At 37.6% G+C, this 21,803-nt stretch overlaps 1 protein-coding gene across 1 annotated transcript in view; it reads right to left on the bottom strand.

The window, feature by feature from the left end:
- LOC124591967 (cullin-3) overlaps nt 1-21,803 on the bottom strand; it is a 223,297-nt gene that overhangs the window by 27,486 nt on the left and 174,008 nt on the right. Inside the window, exons 9-11 of the mRNA XM_047131784.1 lie at nt 18,741-18,848; nt 10,789-10,913; nt 763-1,015 (exon numbers count right to left, since the gene is read on the bottom strand). Of these exons, the coding sequence (XP_046987740.1) occupies nt 763-1,015; nt 10,789-10,913; nt 18,741-18,848 (486 nt within the window). The remainder of the gene's footprint in view (nt 1-762; nt 1,016-10,788; nt 10,914-18,740; nt 18,849-21,803) is intronic.

Here is a 21,803-nt window from a genome sequence, read left to right as displayed (position 1 = left end):
CCAATGAGGCTAGTGACATCCCAATTATACCAAATATTGCAAGGCAGTTTTTGCGCATTCATATGGAAGATGCTAATTGCACTGTACTGTATTTTTTTCTTCTTCTTGTTATTCATTTCGATTAGAGTTTGTAACCATGAAAGTAATACATAGGTTATGTAAAAATCTGAACTGTTTTTCCTGTGTGATAAATGAAGTATTATTCTTTGGTTGTTTACAGTAAAAGAAGTGAGAACACACAATTACTCCTCAGTTGAGCTTCATTTCTATTTACCTTCAACTCACCAGGCAAAATGTTAACTCTGGTACAGTATAACTGCATGGAATGTCATCTAAGTACCACTGAACTTGATGTTAAAATCATAAAAAATGGCCCTAGTTCAATAGAACAATTTTGGAAAAGCAATTTGTTGTTGTCTTCTTGAATCAGCAAGGCATTCATTTGTATCAAATCAAGGGCACCACAGAAAATCCAATACCGGATAGTCAGCACAGATTTGGACACCACTCTTACCACATATTAGCAATCCTTACAGTTTCTCATTTTGTGTAACACTTTCATTTTATTTAGAGAATTATGGCATCATGTGTATAGGAAATAGCCCAATATATGTAGATCTACCTGCTCTTGCTTTTACTTCAGAAACATTAACTATATGCTCAAGGCTAATCTTAATCAGTGAAAAATTAAAGTTTGCCTGCATTCTGAAAATAAGAAGGCAACTTTGAGATGATAAACATTTCTTAGGTCTACATAATTACCTCATAAGTTAATTTTTCTCTGTTGTTGAAGAGCATCAACACACACATCTGATATGTAGACACCTGGATTATGTGTTTTCTGGGCCCACAACTTCTTTGGGATGCAACAGATAGCAAACTTGATGAAGAACTTGCACCATCCTTACTATCTGTCTCTTCTTTTCGAGGCCCATAAAATACTGCATTGAGATCAGAAGATCCAAGTTGTGGCTGCAAAGTAAGTTGTCGCCCACTATGCTTGGCTAGGTAAAACCTTGACAATAAAGGACAAAATATTAGGTAAAAATTTTGTAGATCTATGAAGACAATAAAACTTTATGAATATAAAAATAGTCACAGAAAATTTAATATCTACAGCTAATACTTGCAAAGCATTCTGAAATATAATTTGTCGTGCAATAGCGTTTGAACAATGTAAGGCTGCACTCTTACTACTACAGTCTGGCCCTGGCTTTGCACCACGAACTTTGCTTTACCTTTAACTTATGTAGCCCTAAGTCAAATTGTCCTATCAAACTTCAACTTTTGCAGAATGATCTATTTTGCTCTTTTCCAAATGTTGTACCACTTTTCTCAGTTTGAATCTACACCAGCCAACTTCAGTTCCACACTTTGGTATAGAGGACGCTCACAAACAAACAACAGTATTTGTACTTTTACAAATGTTGTCATTTCTAAGCATAATTCTACTTCCCTATAGTGTCAGAATTCATACAAAACACATTTTTGAATGCTGGTCAACATGGAGATCCGGGCAGTTCATCCACAGTAAATCACTTCTCAGATTTATGATTTATCTTTCATACATCTGACATTGATATCTACTGAAGGTAGATGGTAGTTTGAGGTACTCTGGTGAACACTCGCCAGTCGATACATGGCAAAGGAAGTCAGACCACTTTCAGAGTAAAAACACTTCGTCTGTCATAATTTTATCAATAAACTGTAGAAGTATTTGTAATAAAGTTCCTGAATTTACTGCCATTCATGAAGTTCTTGCACTCAAATTATTCTGAGAGCTGGCTGAAATCTGAAGTGGAAAGCTGTGAGATATGTAGCGGGTCATGGACATTTATCAGAAAGACAGATTAGAGGCCATAGGGAGTGTTCATAGCAGTTAATAAAAATATTGTCTCTATTGAGATTGCACTTCAATGTGACAGTGAAGTTATCTGGTCATGTACAACAGATGTGGGTGAAACCAAGTTAACTCTTCGATGTTTTTACTGGCCACCCGATTCCATTGTGACAATTCAACAGTCATTCAAAAAAGTGTACAACCAGTAGTGAGTAAATATCCAGATCACGCAATAGTAGTTGGAGACGACTTTAACCTACTGAGTATATGCTGAAATGTCTATAGGTTCATTGGTGGGGGGGATACAGACAGACAGTCATGCAAAGCACTTTTAAACACATTTTCTGAAAATGTGTCTTGAGCAGCTAGCTCTGCAACCCACACATAATGGAAATATCTTAGACCTTGTACCTACAAATAGGCTGGATCTGATCAACAATGTCAGTGAAGAAACAGGAATTGGCAATTATGATGTCATTATAGCAACTACAGTTATGAAAGTTAATAAATCAGTCAAGAAGGCTACAAGAGTGCTTCTGCTAGTTAGAGCAGATAAGCAGTTGTTAATATCTCACTTAGACAGTGAATTCACATCATTTACTTCCAGTAAGATGGCTGTAGAGGAATTCTGGCCAATAAGTGGTTAAAGGACGGAAGAGACCCAGCATGGTTTAATAACGAAATTCGAAATACTCTGAGGAAGCAGAGGCTGTTGCACTCTCGATTCAAAAGAGAACCCAAAAGTGACAAGCAAAGGTTAGTAGAGCTTTGCGTGTCTGTGTAAAGGTCTGGCAGAGAACTGCTACAATTTAGCGAAAGATCTGGCAGAGAACCTTTTAATATTTTTTGTGGGATCTGAAATTTAAAAACCTCTCTCACACCGGCCTGATTTGGCTTCACTGATCAGGATAGTAAAAAACATGTGTATATTAAGGGAATTTTCATTCACAAAGAAGGCTTATCACATTCACACAGTTCAATAATGTTCTATTCTAATTAAATTGAGCTTAACTTAAATTCCATAAGGCAGTGAAGCAATTTCGAAGTCTCGGTGCGACAAAAATTGTCAGTCGATCTCCTGTAAACATTTGTAATAATTATTAACTTTCGGTGATCACATGGGGAAGACCGGAGATCTGCTGTTAAGACCGTGTTAGCCCATTTATTGAAAGTAATAAACTGCGTATCTTGAGCATACAAAACAGCAGGTTCGTCCAGTGTAAATCAGACGTTCCCCACTGATCCCGTGCAACACAGCGTAGTAAGCAGACACTGTCAATAATAATCAGTTAAATAATACGCAAACACACTTACTTTAGTTTAGTTCATGTATTAAATTCCTTCTAATACAGAATCTCATCAAGATGGCGACTAGCTCAACAATACATACATATACATCTTCGTTCTTTCACGGCTAATCGGCAAGATCTCAATCATTCTTTTCATAAGAGGAAACATAGATAGCAGAGAAGCTATTCCATGGAGTAAATGCACGCTCCATGGAATAATAGGGTTTGAAAATACTTTGCATTTATAATCATCGTATATTATAGTTTAGGAATCGGTAAGATAAGAAAAGATATTTTGAGATATGTACTGAGTGATATAATTTATAAAAAATTCTGAAAATATCGCGGAGAGACCGCTGCAAGAGACATTACAACCTGAGAAAATTTTGTTCCTATGTAAAATTGCTAAATGGATCTAAGGCTTCCATTCAGTCCCTTGTTGACTAGTCTGGTGTGGCAGCTGAAGCTAGCAAAACTAATTCCAAAATTTTATATTTCATGTTCAAGAAATCATTTACACAGGAGAATCATCACACAAACATACCATCATTTGACATCATACAGACTTCCATATGCATGATATAGGAATTCCAATTCGGTTTTACAGAGAATTCTCTATGGCACTGGCCCCTTACCTATGTTGCACTTATCGTGAATCTTTCACTCAGCACTAAATCCCAAGTGAATGGAAAAAAGCGCAGGTGACTTCTGTATATAAGAAGGGTAAAAGAATGGACCCACAAAACTACAGACCAATAACCCTAACTTTGGTTTGCTGCAGAATCCCTGAAAATATTCTCAGTTCGAACATAATAAATTTTCTTGAGACTTCTTGAGGAGCTTATGTCCATGAATCAGAATGATTTTAGAAACCATGGCTTGTGCTAAACTCAGCTTGCCCTTTTCTCACATGATATACTGTGAACTATGGATTAAGAGCAACAGGCAGATTCCGTATTTCTACATTTCCAGAAAGCATTTGACAGAGTGCCTGTTTACAGGCTGTTAACAAAGGTACGAGTATACAGCATAAATTCACAGATATGCAGGCAGCTCAAAGACTTCTTAAATAATAGAACCCAGTATGCTGTCCTTGATGGCGAGTGTTCATCAGAGACAAGGGTATAGTCAGGAGTGCCCCAGGGAAGTGTGACAGTACCACTGTTTTTCTCTGTATACATAAATAATTTGGCAGACAGAATGGGCAGTTAGTTGAGGTGGTTTGCTGATGACGCTGCGGTGTATGATAAGGTTTCGCAGTTGAGTGACTGCAGGAAGATACAAGAGACTTACACAAAATTTCTGGTTGGTGCGATGACTGGCAGCTAGTTCTAAATGCGGAAAAATGTAAGTTAATGTGGATGAGTAGGAAGAACAAACCTGTAATGTTCAGATACACTGTTAGTAGTGTCCTGTCTGATACAGTCAAGTCGTTCAAATATCTGGGTGTAACGTTACAAAATGATATGAAATGGAACAATCAAGTGAGAACTGTGGTAGGGAAGGTGAATGGTCAACATCGGTTTATTGGGAGAATTTTAGAAAAGAGATGTTCAAGTGTAAAGCAGAGCACATAAGATGCTGATTCAACCTATTCTTGAGTATTGCTCAAGTCTTTGGGATCTGTACGAGATCAGATTGAAGGAAGAGATTTAAGCAATTCAGAAGCATGCTCCTAGATTTGTTACCAGTAGGTTCGAACAACATGTAAGTGTTACAGAGAAGCCTGGGGATCTCAAATGAGAGTTCCTGGAGGGAAGACGACATTCTTTTTGAGAACCACCATTTTAAGCCGACTGCTGCATGATTCACTGCCACCAACATACACTGCACATACGAACCGCAAAGACAAGATATGAGAAATCAAAGTTCATACAGAGGTATATAGAGAGTTGTTTTTCCCCCCACTCTATTTGGAAGTAGAAAAGGAAAGGAAATGACTAGTAGTGGTAGTACAGGGTATAGCAGAATATCTATGTAGATGTGGATGCACCCTATCCAAATCGTTTGCGAATGAAGGGGCCCGAAGGAACAATTCACTGAAGTGTACAGAAGGACCGAGGAACGATTTCTGAGGAACAGTCAATTCACCATTCACTTCACTCAACCTTGTTATTGCATAGGTCTTATTCAGTCTGTCTCATTCCTTGTTCTAGTTTCTCCCTTCATCCTTTCAGCCTCAGTCTTGTTCAGTGAGTCTTCCTATTTTTGTATTTTTTCCTAAAATGAAACATGACACTTAGGGAGGCTTTTATTTTTCAAGCCTGGTTGCTGCTACCCTCTAGTGTTGCTTCTTGCTGCTACCCTCTAGTCTGGTTTATGTGCAAAAAGAGAGGGGGGGGGGAGAGAGAGAGAGAGAGAGAGAGAGAGAGAGAGAGAGAGAGAGAGAGAGAGAGAGAGAGAGAGAGAGAGGGGGGGGGGGGGGGGAGAAAGAGAGAGAGAGAGAGAGAGAGAGAGAGAGAGAGAGAGATTGGATTTGATAGAGCTCTACTTGAATCCTTATATATTTTCATCTACTGGTTCTCCTGCACAATTCAGTGTAGTGACTGTTTGCATTTTTGATTCAGAATGCTGAGGCAATAGAACAGGGGCCAGGAACCATAAATAATTTTTCAGTTTTCTGTGAAGTCACATGCGGGATGCCTGAACAAATTTCACTCTGCTTTCATACTCATAGTTCAACTTCATCAATTTTTCAATAAATAAATCACTGAATCACTTTTGCCCCTTGGAGCATGGAAAGATACTCCATGGCATGGTTCTTCCAGAAAAAAAGACATATTTAATTCAAAAACTATTTACATAATACACTCGTGTATCTTATGCCTGCACAGTAAATAGAACTTTCAATCAAAACACAGCACTTGGCTATATTATGCTTTTGTGACACAGACTAGTGACTTAACAGAAAAAGTCATCAAGTACGAGTTCATGGAAGCTATTTACTACCCTTTACTACAGTAAATCACAAATATGCTTCAAATGATAAACAGTGAACAAACAGAATTTTTTTAAACTTTACTTTCAAATGCATCTGTTCGTAAAATTTTTATTTTTACAATATTGGTATGTAATTTACAGCACTGCTGAGTGTCATATTCACTCTACTCTAATCTGTTAATGGCTGCCTACTGGTATACTTGCTCAGAAGTTCTATTTCTCGAATAACTGATGACAGAATCAGTGATGACTCTTGTGCCACCTTGCAACGGTTAAATGATCAAAATGGAAAAAAATCTTTAGAGCAATGATAATTGGGGAGGGAGGGTTGGGGGAGGTTCTCTTCACTCATGAAGTTCCAAAGATCTGCCTGAGTACCTATGTAGCTGACACCTTTGGTGATGCAAAACTTCCAATTGAAGTATGCTGTTTATCAGCTCCTGTGTTGAGAGGGGTCTTTCTTCCATTGTATAAAAAAAACTATTAATGTTGGTTTGACAGATGACTTCCAGTTATTTCATGTGAGTAATACTGGTGAAAATATCAATTATTTTCTGTAAGTGAACTGAAGATGAAGACATAGTACGTTCTACAATTATGACCTTCCCACGAAAAGGGGAATCATGACTGGTGTGGACCATGCTTGGTCCTAAACATGTTACATACTTCCATTTCACAAGCTCTGGACTTGCTCTACCTGGCTTGTGGTCATAGGCCCGTCATGCAAATTAAGTAACGTGATGCTATCAAAGAATGCACTCAGCTGATAAAATCAAAATACACAACCTGTCCACATTAAGTAATCAACAAATTTATCACTAAAAAGAAATCTGATAAAGGAAAATCCCACAATGCCACTAGAGAAGATGGAATTGTTATGTATGTCTCCACCATAAAGACCTATGGGAACGAGCTCTACAAATTCAACTATCTTGCAAGTAATACACTCCAATCTCTATCATCTCACTCTCTACTTCTGCTACTGGAAGCAAAAAGAGTGATACCTTCAGCAGAAGTGATTTGCTATAGCTGCTTTGTTGGAACTCATTTCAGTAGGACTAGGACAATCCTCTTTGACAAATTTTGTCAATATTATTAGCCCATCCCAATTTCTAAAAGCAAAGAACTCACTCGTTATTTACCATACCTTCAGCACTGTGCCCCATTTACCAACTTCCATCTAGGGAAACACTCTTGACCAGCCTACTACCACAACTATCTAATCAAATGCATCATAATTTGCATGGGAAATTGAATGTGAAGACAGTAATAACTTTAACAACTGATTGGTGGACTTCCGTAAATAAAGTTTTGTTGCTATTGTTGCACACAATCTTGATGCAAGCACGGGCCTCATTTGAGGGTATTGGGTTGCTCAGAATTTTTGCCTTGGCACACTGCCAAAAATACACAAACTTTTTTAAAAATAGTAGAAGTTGTAATTAACAATACAGCTTGCAGTCAAAATTTGTAAATGGGCTCTCATTCCCTACTATGCCCATTGTATCAATTTAAATATAAAATCGAGTGCAATGTTAACTGAGCATGTAGTCAGAAACATTAAATCTCTTGTTCACTATTTCAAAAAAATTGTCTATATTGAAATTAAAATGAGAAGTTTCAAATCGATGGTGCCACTATTCAACATGCCTGTCTGTGTTTTTGTAGACTTACGCATTAGATTTTCTCAGAACCAAACGAACATAAATTGACACCAGATAAATGGGAGAAAGCCCAGTCAACAAAGTCGAATAGGGGAAAAAATTCATGTTACTGGAAATTTTTGTTCAGTGTTAGGAGAGAGTGCCATGAACAAGATACTAAAAGTACTGACCAATTGGGTGTGGGTGTTGTGGTAGTGGGTGGTTGAAAGGTGACCTCCTTATGCTTTTCTTGAATAAGTTGATAACCAAAGCTTTTTGTGATACTCTTTACCAATCAAAAATGAAACTACATTACATTTCCTATATAAAAAGTCCTATTCATTTTGTCTCTAGGAGTAATAGCTTCCACATTACAAGGCATGGAAAAATTGCACATTATCAAAAGTATTGTTTCAATGGTACAGAACTAATGTTTATTTTTAACTGAAGTGGGTTAAAAACAAATATTACATGTGTGTATCACATGTAAGTGCAAAAGATCTGTATCATGGGATAAATTGTGTTCCAGGATTGTAAGAGAGTGGACGGTGAGAGGAATGTGCATGGTAGATGCTCATGGGAGGGTATGCCAGTGGACTGTGTTCATGCACTTCTCTCTTTCGATGGTCTGTAGATTGAAGATTGAGGAAGAGATCCCTACTCTATCTACCCCACTATGTCAAGCTGTCCCCCGCATGAACAGCCAACAACAAACTGTGGCCAAGAAACAAGTGGACCACCCTGTTGCTGAACACGCTGCCTAACATGGTATCCCTCATCTCAATGACTGCTTCACAGCCTGTGCCATATGAATCCTTCCCACCAACACCAGCTTTTGTGAACTGTGCAGGTGAGAACTTTCCCTACAATAAATCCTACATTCCCGTAACGCTCCTGGCCTCAACGTTTGTTAGACACTGTCCTCACCCATCCAGCCCCCTCCCTGTTCCCATTCCAGCACTATATAGCCGTCATTTCACCGCCACACCCAGTCTTTTAATTTCTTTTTCTTTTTATTTCTCTCCTTTCTGCTACTTACCCCCCCCCCCCCTTTCCCCACCTTCTCTCCCACCCACCATCTAAACTGCAGCACTTCACTGTCCACCACCCCCACCATACTATCCCTCCCCCTCCCCGCCCTAGCCTCCGGTTGTCACTCCCATCATGCGCTGGTACTGCTGCTCACAGTGATATTTCAGTTGTCTGAGACTGCAGATGTGTGTGCAAGTTGCGTTTGCATGAGTGTGTGTGCGTGCGCATTTGTATATGTGAACCTATTGCTGACAAAGGCCTTAATGGCCGAAAGTTAAGAGTGTGTGAATCTTTTTGTTGTGCCTATCGTGACTCGGCGACTCTGCTATATGGTGAGTAGCAAGTTTCCTTCTCTAATATTGTTACAATCTATCCTGGATTTTCCATTGTTTCATGTTCACTTGGATTTTCCATTGTTTCATTTTCATTAGAAATGTATGTTATTTAGAAACTGAAACACCCTCAATCCCAAAGAGCTTACATGCGTGTGTAACCAGTCTCAACATCAGAGAATGAGAAACAATACTCACAATATGTTTTATGTGCTGGAGGCTGATGTTAATTTCGACTGAAAATCCGGAAATTTTTATACTACAGAAAAAAAATTACAATTTGAATTTTAGAAGCATTTAATGACAGATGTGGTGATATGCTCATTAGTTAACAACTTTGTTACTAAATTAGTTAAGACCTTTTCTGTGTGCACTAACAGGGAAGTGTTTAGCAACGAAAGACTGCTAATCACCATTTGCCTGCCTGTGTATACACAGCTGTCACTGACTGACAGAGATGGCTGTTCTTTGACAGTGATAATCTGTTGAAGTTTCAAAACTGAATCTTCTACAATGGATACTACAAATTATATGTACTCTTGGTATCATTAAATACTTTAAGATAGCAGTAGTTTCTGAGGATTTTATTGTTGCTTCAATTTTTCAAGGCTGCTGTTAATAAATGCAATGCAACGAGAACACCTTCCAAGTATAACCCCCAAATTATTCCTACTTGTTGTCCACGGAAAAAGTATTCTATTACCGTGAAATGACAGCTGTGGCCGAAATTAATTTACATACCATATGGTCTGTATACAGGGGTGGACAAAAATATGGAAACACCAAAAGTACAACACATTATCAAGCCTAATATGGCACAGGAAAACCCTCAGGCTTTCAAAACTGTTACTTGTCATTTAAGAATGGATAAATAATGGTCATGTACGGTTTTCAAGGGAATCTTATACATTTCTTCCTGCAAAATAGTGGCAAGTTCAGGTAATAAGGATGGAGTTGGATAGTGATCATGCACCTTCTCTCCAAAGTAGACCAAAGGGTCAATGAAACTCAGATCCAGTGACTGTGGTGGTCAGGGGAGATGAGACAATTCATCCTCCCCACCACTCAAAAAATCAGTCCTGGACAATGCAAGCTGTGAGTATAGGGGCCCTGTCTTCTTGGAACACAGTATCAACATTGTGGAACAAACACTGCACCATGGGATGGACCCGATCAGCAAAAATGGTCATGTAATTCTTGCCAGTGGTGTGACCTTGTGGAGTAACCACGGGGGCCGTGGAATCGCATGATACTGCCGCCCAAATCATCACTGAACCCTCACCATTTTCACTCTTGAGATGTAAACTCAGCCAGAATTTGGAAACTGTTGAAACAAAACTCATACAACCAAATGACTCTTCCATTGCTCCACTGTACAGGTTCTATGGCTTTGGCACAATGTTTCCTTGTTATTGGCATTTGCATCACCTGTGTTTTAAAATTCCAGCTCACACTGCAATTCCCAGTTCATGGGACTCGGTCCATGATGTTTTGTTGTTAACAGGGTTTGCAAGTGTAGCATTAAGTTTTGCAGTGACTTTTGCAGCTGCCGTCCTCTTATTCTTTACCACAATCCTCTTCATTGACTGTCCATCATGATCACTCAATACACAACTTCTTCCAATCCTGATATAAACACTATGTTATCTTTTACTAAAGACTGAACTAAAACCATGAATGTGACAGTTAAGTTTTCATTACTTTGAACTTACCTTCTAAAAGCTTCAAAAGCATTGCGGGGAGCTGCTGGAATACTGCATTTTGGAGTCGCACTTTGTGTTGGCCAAAATCCAGTGGTAAGAACCCGCACACTCATGTCTACACCATGAAGATTTGTCTGTAAATCAATGAACACAAAAATTGCATAAATCTTGATCCAGCTTAAGTTTGTGTTCCTAATTTATTTTATTTGCAGCAACAATACATATCTGGCATTTGTGGCATACAACTTGACTATAACTACAATATGGAGAAGCTAGATTGCTATTCACCATGTAGAGGAGGCACTGAGTCACAGATAGGCACAATGGGGAAAAAAATATTCATTGTGCCTGTCTCTGACTCAACAGCTCTTCTATGTGGTGAGCTGCAACCTACCCCTTCCATATTGTTGCTATACCATCCTGGAATTTCCACTGTTTAATCTGAGAGTAACTGTTAAGAGAGGTACACTGTGTGTATGAATACTTTTGTATAGAGGTCTATCATGACATCATAAATGTGTACTCATTACTTATTATCTGCAAATAACAGCAAGTAGCAAAATTCTGTGCAACTCTTTCCCCGGTAAAACTTTGCAATGGTGGTGATAGAGGCGACAGAGGCAGCATCGCATTCTGTGTTCCCAAACAGTACATCTTCATTCAACATTTGACAATTTAGGTTCACATCATATAACATTTTCAGTATCTTCTCACTACATACACTTCTTTAGAATAATAAAGAGCACTTGTGTTTTGCTTAGCCAACATCTCTAGTTATGTGAGAAATTTTGACAATGCACTGAAAAAAAGATGTGTAAGCTTTGCTGAGAGTCATGGAAATGTATATACAGGAACTAGTAAGTATCATTAAATTGTGTTTTTATATCTTTTAGTAATGTGTAAGCTTTTGAATGGCATCAGTTTTTTTTTTTTTTTTTAAGACAATTCAAAATTAAATTCAAATTAGTAAGTACTCAATTTGCAAATCTGATGTCTGTAATCCAAGTGTACAATTCTGAATTATTTTTTAAATGAATTTTAATAAATAGCTGGCTTGCAACTTTCTTTCTCCACTTTGTTATTCACGTATCTTTTCCACTGTTAAGAAATTAATTCACCTGTCACTGTTGATCTGAGGCAACTTTTAAGTCACTGCAAGGAGCTGAATGACCTATCAGAAGATGTTGACTATATTGGAACTGTTCTAAACAGAATGATCGCGTGAATTAGTTGTCTTTCAGTAGAGGATAAATTACATGGTTGCACACTAGTGATAATGCTTCACAGCATTTCGAGATGTGCGAGAATCTTACCAAGATTTAAGTCTGCTCTGTGGACTCCAAGCGACTCTTATAAACATTGTGTAAATTGAAGATCTGTTTGGAAGCCATATATGAGGCTCTTAAGTGAGCATTACCATGTAATACTTGGTGCAATGTGTATGATATTTTAAATAGTGGTTATTTTACTTCTAAAATGCCAACATACTATGCCACGGATGTTCTGGGATTGTCTACGTATTATGTGAAACTAATTATTGAATACATGGACGAGATTCTTGTAAGTGTAGTGCATGGGATAAGAAGATGGCAACATAGTTTGCCAAAATTGGTACTTTGAATAACTGCTGTACTAAAGTGATCACAGCATTTTTAAGTTTGTTACTTCCATTTTCACATTGGTATCAGCAGTTGACCTTTGATTTTGGATTCATCTCACTGACACCACATAGTAGGATAACATCCACCTAAGTTCTTCCTTTTTGCAGACTCTAGAATTATATCTGTGATGTGTTTCATAATTACCGAGACTTTTAGCACAGGCAATCACAGCTTCTTGAAACTCCATGTAGTGCAAGACCCACACAATAATTAGTGGAGTGGGTGTGACAGCTGTTTGGATGATCTTTAAAGAGGATTCCTTTCACACCCTTGTTCCACCCAGACACATTTGCTGCACAACCAAAACATTGGGCATGTAGCAACTCCATTCCTAGTAAGATCCTCAGAAGTGTATCTTTAATGCTAGTTGCCAGGGTTTGTACCCTGGAGCCAAGTGAACTGCATGAAGTCAGAAAATTTCTATTACTCTTAGTGTCTTAGGGTCGACACAACATACGTAAGGAGTGAACTACTGCTGTTGACCTATGTCTGTTATTGAATATGCCGTAACTCCATAAAAAGGAAAAAGCTTTTATTTGCTCAGTGGTGTTTCACCAGATCATGTGGGCCATAATTTCCTGCATTTCATTTTGTATCACTGGCTTCAACCACGTGTTGCAGCACTTCGGGCTGTACTTCAGTTCCAGTACATTGCTCTTCTTCTCTTGGAGAAGTGTCATACAGTTTCTAATTCTTGGCCTCTACGTGAGTTTAATGTTCAACCCAGGAACCTCAGTTAACTGCAAATTACTATTTTATTTATTAATTTACCAATTTCTTTGGAATCATGTGACCCAAAGCTACTCAGTCATAGAATGAGAGAGTAAATGGTTCATATACTGCTGATTAGGAAATTTATGAACAAAAGAATTAATAAAATATGAAAAATTGTGTGGATGTGTACAAATATATAACTCATTGTACAGAAAATTTCTCTACTACTGTGACGAATTCCTGTAGAGAATGGAAGGAATGTCCTACAAGGAAGCTTTCAAATTAGATTTGAATAGTTAAGAGTTTCTCGCTTAATTTTTCGGTCCCATTGAAAGTATTGTTGAAAATAAAACCTGCTGGATATTGCACACCTTTCTGTACAATGTTTAAAGGAAATGTTATCTAGGTGCATATTGTTTTTCTGTCAACTGTTCACTAAATGAATATTACAGTTTTTTCTGAATGATTCAATATTGTGAAGATGAAATACATGCAGAGCGATGGGAAAGTTAGAATTCTGAGGCATATGAACAACAGTCTGCACAAAGTTTGCAAACTGTAGATCAGCCTGACCACCATTTCCTGGGCCCCCAAAACACAACACCACACGAGGTAACGGATTGGAAAGCAATCCTGGACACTCGATGCAGAGTGTGTGTGTGTGTGTGTGTGTGTGTGTGTGTGTGTGTGTGTGTGTGTGTGTGTGTGTGTTTCTTTCTAAAGAATACTCTGGAAGAAACCTTGCACGTGTACAGTCTTTTCATCGTGCCTACCTGCAACTCAATGTGTCATCTTTACGGTGGGTACGGATCTACCCTTTTCATAATAGTGTTGGTATTCCAACCTGGACTTTACACTGTGTAACAAAAGTTATTTAGTTCTGTTTTCTTCCATTGCTCACTCAGGGTGTATACGTGGACAGGGAAAAAAAATTTCCCGGATTTCCCGGTTAAAAATGCACTTTCTCCCGGATGAAAATACATTTTTTTCCGTGTAACAATATACCTTTCCTCAGAATTGTAAAACTTATCAATCCTTTCAATGGTTGTGGTTTTATACGCTGGCGTAGAATTTCCCGGCACTTTAGAAAACGAAACTCAGGGGGGAAAAAACACATTTTGGAAAGATGTCTGATGTGCAGCAACATGTACACTGCATATTTTCATATTACGAAAGTATAAAAACGAATTCCACCAAACACCGCATGTTACTTTCCGAAGGATTGAAATCGCGACTGCGATGCGCTTTTGTGAGCCAGTCATAGCTCGTGTCAAGCCATCTTGTCAGCCGATGGCAGCAGATATTCAGAGCATAGGACACGTGATGTAGTTAGCCAATAGTGACATCACTGTAAAGCAGCGCGAACACACAGATAGGAAAAGGTAATGGTTTAAATTAATATACACAGCGTTGCTACAAGAAAAGAAAAGCTTTCACGTATAATGTTGGATTAATAAGCTGGAGGAGAAGCTAAGCTTTCACACATAATGTTGATCTTTTCTGCGCGTGTTACACTTTAAGATACATCACACAAATGTTCCAGTAAAATTTTTAACGACGACGTAAATGTCTGATCCTCTGGGCGCGAAAATATTCTAAATAGTCATCCTCAAAAATTTGACTTTTGAATGAGAGTCAAACGCTCTGAGATTTAACAAATTCATCAGACATTTGTGTAAAAGAAAATTTACTTTACTTGAAAATAACACTTTTCAAACATCCATTCGGAATATTCTCCCGTGACCTGTTAAATTTGTTTCAGCAGCTGCACCAGATGACAGACGTCACCGCGCTTGCGCAGCTATGACGACACAGGAAGCCCGAATGTTCATACGTGTAAAACATTAAAAGATCTTACATTATGTCATAAAAGAAACGAGACATACTTCAAGAGTATGGGAATTTTGTGAACCATACTAAAATGCATAATTTGGCTTAAAGTGCACATTCGTACGTCCAGATTCAAACGAAAATTTTGTTGGAGCACCAGTACTGTATTATCTAATGTTCGGTTCTTTATTATAGCATAATACCATACATGCTAGAAGATGGAAACATGAACTTGAAATGCAGTGAACAGTTGAAACTAGCCAATAGTGTGGAATTAAACACTTCGTTTGAAATAACTTGGCCTCAGCAGAAAAGATTAATAAAAGTCGTTTTCTTTAACAAACCAACCAAAAAACAAAAAAAAAACTTCATTCTTTTGCAAGGCGATTAACGCTTGCCCGTCAGAAAGGTGGAAACAAAATCTGAAACTAATAATATATTTTAGCCTTCCATAATTATGTGAATGAATTTTAATTCACTTGATAGCTGCCGGCCACAGAAATCCATTTTGTTTTCATTTGACGTGAGAGCAATAAACGAAGAGGAAACAACAAAATCACTTAAACATGGGTCATGTGGAGACTACCATCTCCCCACAACAACTCAGACTGCTCTGTGCATTAGGTCCAGATCCATGACATTTCCGAACCGGGACAATATTAGATAGTGGCACTCCCTCTCCCTCGAGCGTTTGAGGCAGGACGCCAAAAATTTAAAAAATCGGCTTTTCAAAAAATCTTCATTTTGTAGCGCACATCTTTCTGAAGAATCTGATACATAAAACATATGTTTCAGGGAATGTAAAACATGTTATTTGGTCTAAGTGTGCCGAAGTGAAACGCCACACCTCTTCACACAGCATTTTTCCATCGCACGCCTCTGTATTTCGCACTGTGAAATTCAAACGTGTAATATTTTGTAATGGGTGCCATCAAACTATATTCAGGCCAGTGGAAATTTAAAATGTCATGTGTTGCCTCTCCTGCCCCAGTCGGCCGGTTTGGCATCCTGCCCCTCTTAAAATAATAAACTCTCAATTAATAGCGGATGGGATTATTTGTAACCGGAAGAACAAGAATTCTTTAGAAAATTTGCACTCTTTATTGCCTATTAGCTAATAACTTGCTGTTTTGTGTGACATAAAATTAAATATAGGATACATAAAACCAGTAAAGACAGGAGACAAGCAAGACAGTACACATTTCTTCAATCTAGAAGTCCTGGCATTTTTTCCTCTCTAATCTTGCTACAACTTTACATGGTGTGCTTTCCTTTCTAAGAAAGAATCTATTATCTCGTCAAAGTTCGTCAACGTTTTGCTACACGAAAAAACGAAACGTCGTTGTCTAACACTAGAAAATCCATTAATACGAATAGTACCCAAGACTGGTGCGGATTCTCGATTTGATTACGTGTACTTTGTCACTGTCTGCTGGATAAAACAAAATAGGCCTGCCTAATATTCCAGCAATTGTTACACACACCAAATAAACAAGACTGTTTTGGCACAAATGGTCATTTTTATAACACGACAGAATATAATTCACGAAGTACCAATATCAAATGCCTACTAGAAGCAAAAAGTTTTATGTTAGGAAATAGTTTCACATTTCATTCATACTCTCTAGCTTCTGAAGCATGAGATCGAAAAGTAGTAGTATGAAATTTTTATATAAATTTGGAATCATCATATTCTTCCGCAATTTGTGGGAGTCCCCATTTCTTCTCCTTCCTCGTTCTAACAAACAATCTTGTCATCACTAATTCTGTAATTATTCCTGCCAGGGTCAAAATTTATTCTCTGGTTAACTTCACAAAACCTGCCACAATCACCGGTTTAGTCATCCCACATTTATTCTCCGGTTAGGCGTTATTACATGTTTGTACAACCCATTTTCCTCGCTACCTCCAGAATAGAACTTTAGCGGCTGCTAGCTGGAGACTGTATAACTGGCCCTTAGTAGTGTAGCGGTCTGGCCAAAAATTTTCTGTCAAAATTTCATTTTCTTGGATCACTGAGAAGACAATACGTAATCTTTGTTGTCTGTTATTTGATTATTTCCACTCTGGTGGTATGGAACTATGGCATTCTCTAGTAATAATAACAACGCTGATCATTTGCAAACCCAGTCAACCACATAAACAGTGACTGTCATTTACCCTTACGTGTGTACACAAATTGTACTGCAGTGTCAAAGAAGTCGACGGCGTGTATTGCACGTAGACCCGTCCCTTTTTGTTTGCAGGAAAGTTTATTTCTAGATACGACAGGGATTCCCCTGGCAGAGACATCACGTACCCTATGCACACATTCAAAAATCAACTTATGATTCATTCAGAAATCAACATACAATTTGATCAGAATGTCCAAAAGCCAACAGGGATGCGTTCAAAACTGTATGAGTAATCGATAGACCAACGTGCCCTGGATGCTAGGCACTTTGTGAAACAAGGTCTTTTTACTCAATAATATGCTTCATAAGCATTCAAAGTCACTTACTCTTGTACAAAAAGTGTGCATTATTCAGGAACACACATTTTCAGTAACTTGCCAGCAGCCATAAAAAGCGTAACAACCAATGAAATTCAATTTATGAATATATATATAAGTAAGTACAATCTAACTTCTGAACCATTTTAGTGCAGTAAAGTGTTCATTTTAAATAAGTATTGTACTAGTTCCATTATATGTTTGTTACCTTATAAATAAAATAAAAAAACACTTTTTTACATTTTAAATTCAGTGCATTAATGCTATCTTAGTAAATGAGTGTTTATAAAATGATTCTTTCACATAGTGTTCATTTAAAAAAATGACGATCATTCCACTTAGGACCTGTGGAAGGTACATTATCTTATTTGTTCCATTTGTAAATATTTGTCATGCACTATTGTTTTTCTGACATGTTCTACATACTGGAGGACATCCTCACTATGGATCAATTGGAATGAAAGTAAATCTAATCTAAACTACTCTGGTTTACAAGACCTTCCATTCCTTTGTGGAAACTTATGACAGGGAAGGACAGAATAGAGTTTGAATTATATGACATTTAATTTTGTCCGACAGGCAGTAGCTTCAGTGATGTGCTAGTTTGATTTGGTCATTAGCAAAAGCTGCTGTCAATAAAAATACTAATACCATATTTCATGTACAGCATAACTTTCATCACTGACTCTGCCTGTAGGTCATGTAACTTAATGGATTTAGGGGGCAGAAACTTATCTCCCCTCCCACGAATATTTTGGAGTGTGTAAGTATGTCGTATGGTCTAGTAACAAAAGCCTTCAGTGACTACAAAGTGATTCTTCTAATATGATCTTTACTGTCTACAAGTGCACAACATACTGATAACACTTGCACTCTACATTATTTATAACCTGTGCAAGGAATCAAATTCTTTTAACATTTATTTTAAGTCAAGAACAGAAAAGCTGATATACGTCAGTTACATTTACACTACTAAATTAATGCGAACTGCAGCTGTCAAGCCTGTTCTTTAAATACTACATCGATCCATCTATGTAACAGAAAAGCATTCAACTTCAGTCCGATGTGACAGTTTCTTTGTTAACTTCACACAAATTCATTAAATATCATTCAGAAAACAGAAACAATATTCCCTTCAATAAGTAACAATACTGAGAAGTGAAGGTGTTTAATACTAGTGCTGTTCATTGCATACTTTTTCCAATACTTGGAAATGTTCAACTACGCAAATCGTTGTGCCAGTAAAATAGGTAATTCACACATACCCCTGATGTCATGACATGGTCCTTGAATTCTTCCATTATTGTGTTTGATACAGTCATATCTTTGAACATTCCTTCCAGTTTTGATGTAAACTGACACCCGCACTCAGTCTGTGAACAAAGAAAGATTGCAACAACTTCCAAAAGGTAATCTCTCTCTCTCTCTCTCTCTCTCTCTCTCTCTCTCTCTCTCTCTCTCTCTCTCACACACACACACACACACACACACACACACACACACACACACACACACACAATAGAAAATATAATACTGACAATAAAATAACTAAAATTCCTACAAGAAGAAATGTGTGTACACTAAGTATTACATCACATTGCTTTGGGACAGGTGCAAATGTTCAAATGAAAAAGTGTGAGGTATGTGGCCAATCCAGAAGCATGTTAGGACGACTGCCTCGCCTTAGCGACTGGAAAGAGCAACACTATGATTGGGAAGTTGGCTTCACCAAATGTAATTTCTTAACCCTCACTTATAGATAGGCACTGTATTGCTCCCACTGACACTTAAACCTGTGCCTCAACAGCAATATCACTATATGTATGAGAACATGCAATGTGTGGTATGCTAGTCTCTTTTTGCTGTGAACTCTATCAAGTCTTCATTGGCTGAATTCCTATGTTCTCCAAAACATAGCCATATAATACCTCCATGCTAATCATCTGTACATAGGAGTTTGTACTAGTTTAGTCTCCATTATTGTCACATGCACACAATGGCTTTACGTGCATGCCAGGCACTGGAACAAGTGGGATTTCTTAGTGTAAATGTGTATTACCTACCCCAATGTCCTCAAGGTCACAAAATATGTGCATCTCAGATGCAACTTATTTACTAAGTGGATAGTCAAGAAACAATGGGAGCAATCAGCATCGCTGCCAATATTGTTCTCCTGCTTGGGCTCATTTTTTATATATATATATATATATATATATATATATAGATATATATATATATATATATATATAAGTAGCTAAGAGTTTTCACAGGCAGGAGAGTTTGGATGCACAAGAGCATATAATTACTTCCCACTGAGAATCTGAAGCCAGTTCACTTCTGCACTCCACTCCTTTAATCATCATCTGCAACTGATGTTTAGCCACTTCACTTCAGAGTTATGGGAGGAACCACACAAAGTGAAATCATGGACACTACACTTGAATCCTAATTAAGAAAATAGTGCTATTGGTGGCAATTGCTAAGATAGTACTGCAGAAGATACTACTGAGGGATTTCCTTCGCCCGTTAAAAACTGACAGGTTTGCCCATAGTGACACCCAAAGTAAAAATAGAACAGTAATGGCAGATGATGAAAGACATCATTAGAGGTCCAAATAACAGTGTTGTCAAAGAATATTATTCACTATGTAGCAAACGAGATATCTAAAAAGTTACAACAGAAAACTTCCAGGTGACATCTGTCTAGGGAAGACTGTTGTATATCCATCTCTGAAATTAAATTGAAGACAACTAAGAAGCACTCAGGACTGGAAAATTCTGCAAGGTGACAGTTCACTAAGTTAACCAAAACCTTTCCTACCTAATTATGATGGCATAAAAATATTTAAACTTGTATGAGTCTTCCACAATTTCAGAATAGTATTAATGAAGAGGCTTAAGTCTCCTACCTCCTAGGATCAAACAGGGTAAGAAAAATTTCTTTCATTGTCCTTATGAGGATATCATAAAATGGTGTAATGGGTGTAGCTACAATTAGTATTTGCATAATGAGTCACAGATAAGGAAAAATCCAGTACCCTCATTTTTGGGAGAAATACCCCAATACCTCTATTCAGTGGAAAAAGAGAAGCACACAAGGGGGAGAAATTGAGGAAGAGCAGCAGTCAATAACTATATTGGAAATGGCTAGGAGTAACACAAGAAGAAATACAGATTAGATTAATATACTTCTAGTGTCATCATCATCATAATCATCATCATCATCATTATAGACTGTGCCCTCGATAAATATGGAGAGTAATTAACTATTATCTACTGTGATAAACCACCTTAACATTGGCTTGAAGTAATCTTCAAAGATAGAGCAAACCTAAATCTAAATCTTCAGATGCAGTTTTCGTACAAGACTCTCTAAAATACGATTCAAGTGTCTTTATCACTTTCTTGGTTACAAAAAGAGGAGGGAATGTATAATGAGGAGGAAGAAGGGTGTCGGAGGAGGAGGAGAAACAGGTTAGGTGTGGAGACACGAGAGTGAGTGTGGTGGAAACAAGAAAGAAATGTGGGACTGGAGGGAAGTGAAAGATTGCTCTTGTAACTAGAGAGAATAAGAATGTTGGGGTAATCTGATACAGTAACTGACATTCAAACAATAATAGGTAATACACAAAAATAAGTGAAGTCACATTACATACACTACGCACTTTTGATGTATTTAATTCATCACAATCAATGACGAAGAGGTGTGAAGTGCATACCTTTTTCTGCACAGATGAGAAGCTTAAAAAACCAGAGTCATTTTACTTGATAAGGTGTTCCACACCATGGAAATGCGTAATTTATGACCAAATCTATCCATTTCGTTAACACACTATTTTCATTTGACACAGTCACAAAATACTACAAAATCTTAACCAGTATCAGCCTAAGCACTACATTTCATTGTGATCACAATTTGCTGCTTTCATTTTACAGTTCTGATGATGGCCACTGTAAACTGATACTAGTTAATGTCTAAGTGTTTTGTAATTATGTCAAATGAAAATAAATAGTTCACAATTTGCTCAGTCATATTCTTGAACAACAAAATGTCATTCTTTCTTGTAATCTGTCCACTTCAATGCCCCACTACTGCCTGAAGGAGAAGAATTAAACAAAGGCTACCCAGTGACCATGAGAATATCTTCTTGAAAATTCCATAAACTCTTTGTCCTCTTATATAATCAAAAAAGGCTTTAATACCTTTCTTCTTAGCAGTTTTTTAACATTGCTTCCAGTACTGGAAACCATTTGGTTTACAAACCACACAATTTTAAATTTCATAAAGCTGAGTCATAATACTACAGTATCTGATGTGTTACTACTGC

The sequence above is a fragment of the Schistocerca americana genome, chromosome 2 (assembly GCF_021461395.2).
Source record: "Schistocerca americana isolate TAMUIC-IGC-003095 chromosome 2, iqSchAmer2.1, whole genome shotgun sequence".
Taxonomy (NCBI): Eukaryota; Metazoa; Arthropoda; class Insecta; order Orthoptera; family Acrididae; genus Schistocerca; species Schistocerca americana.
The sequence above is the reverse complement of the archived record's forward strand: the minus strand, read 5'-3'. Positions and strand labels throughout refer to the sequence as shown.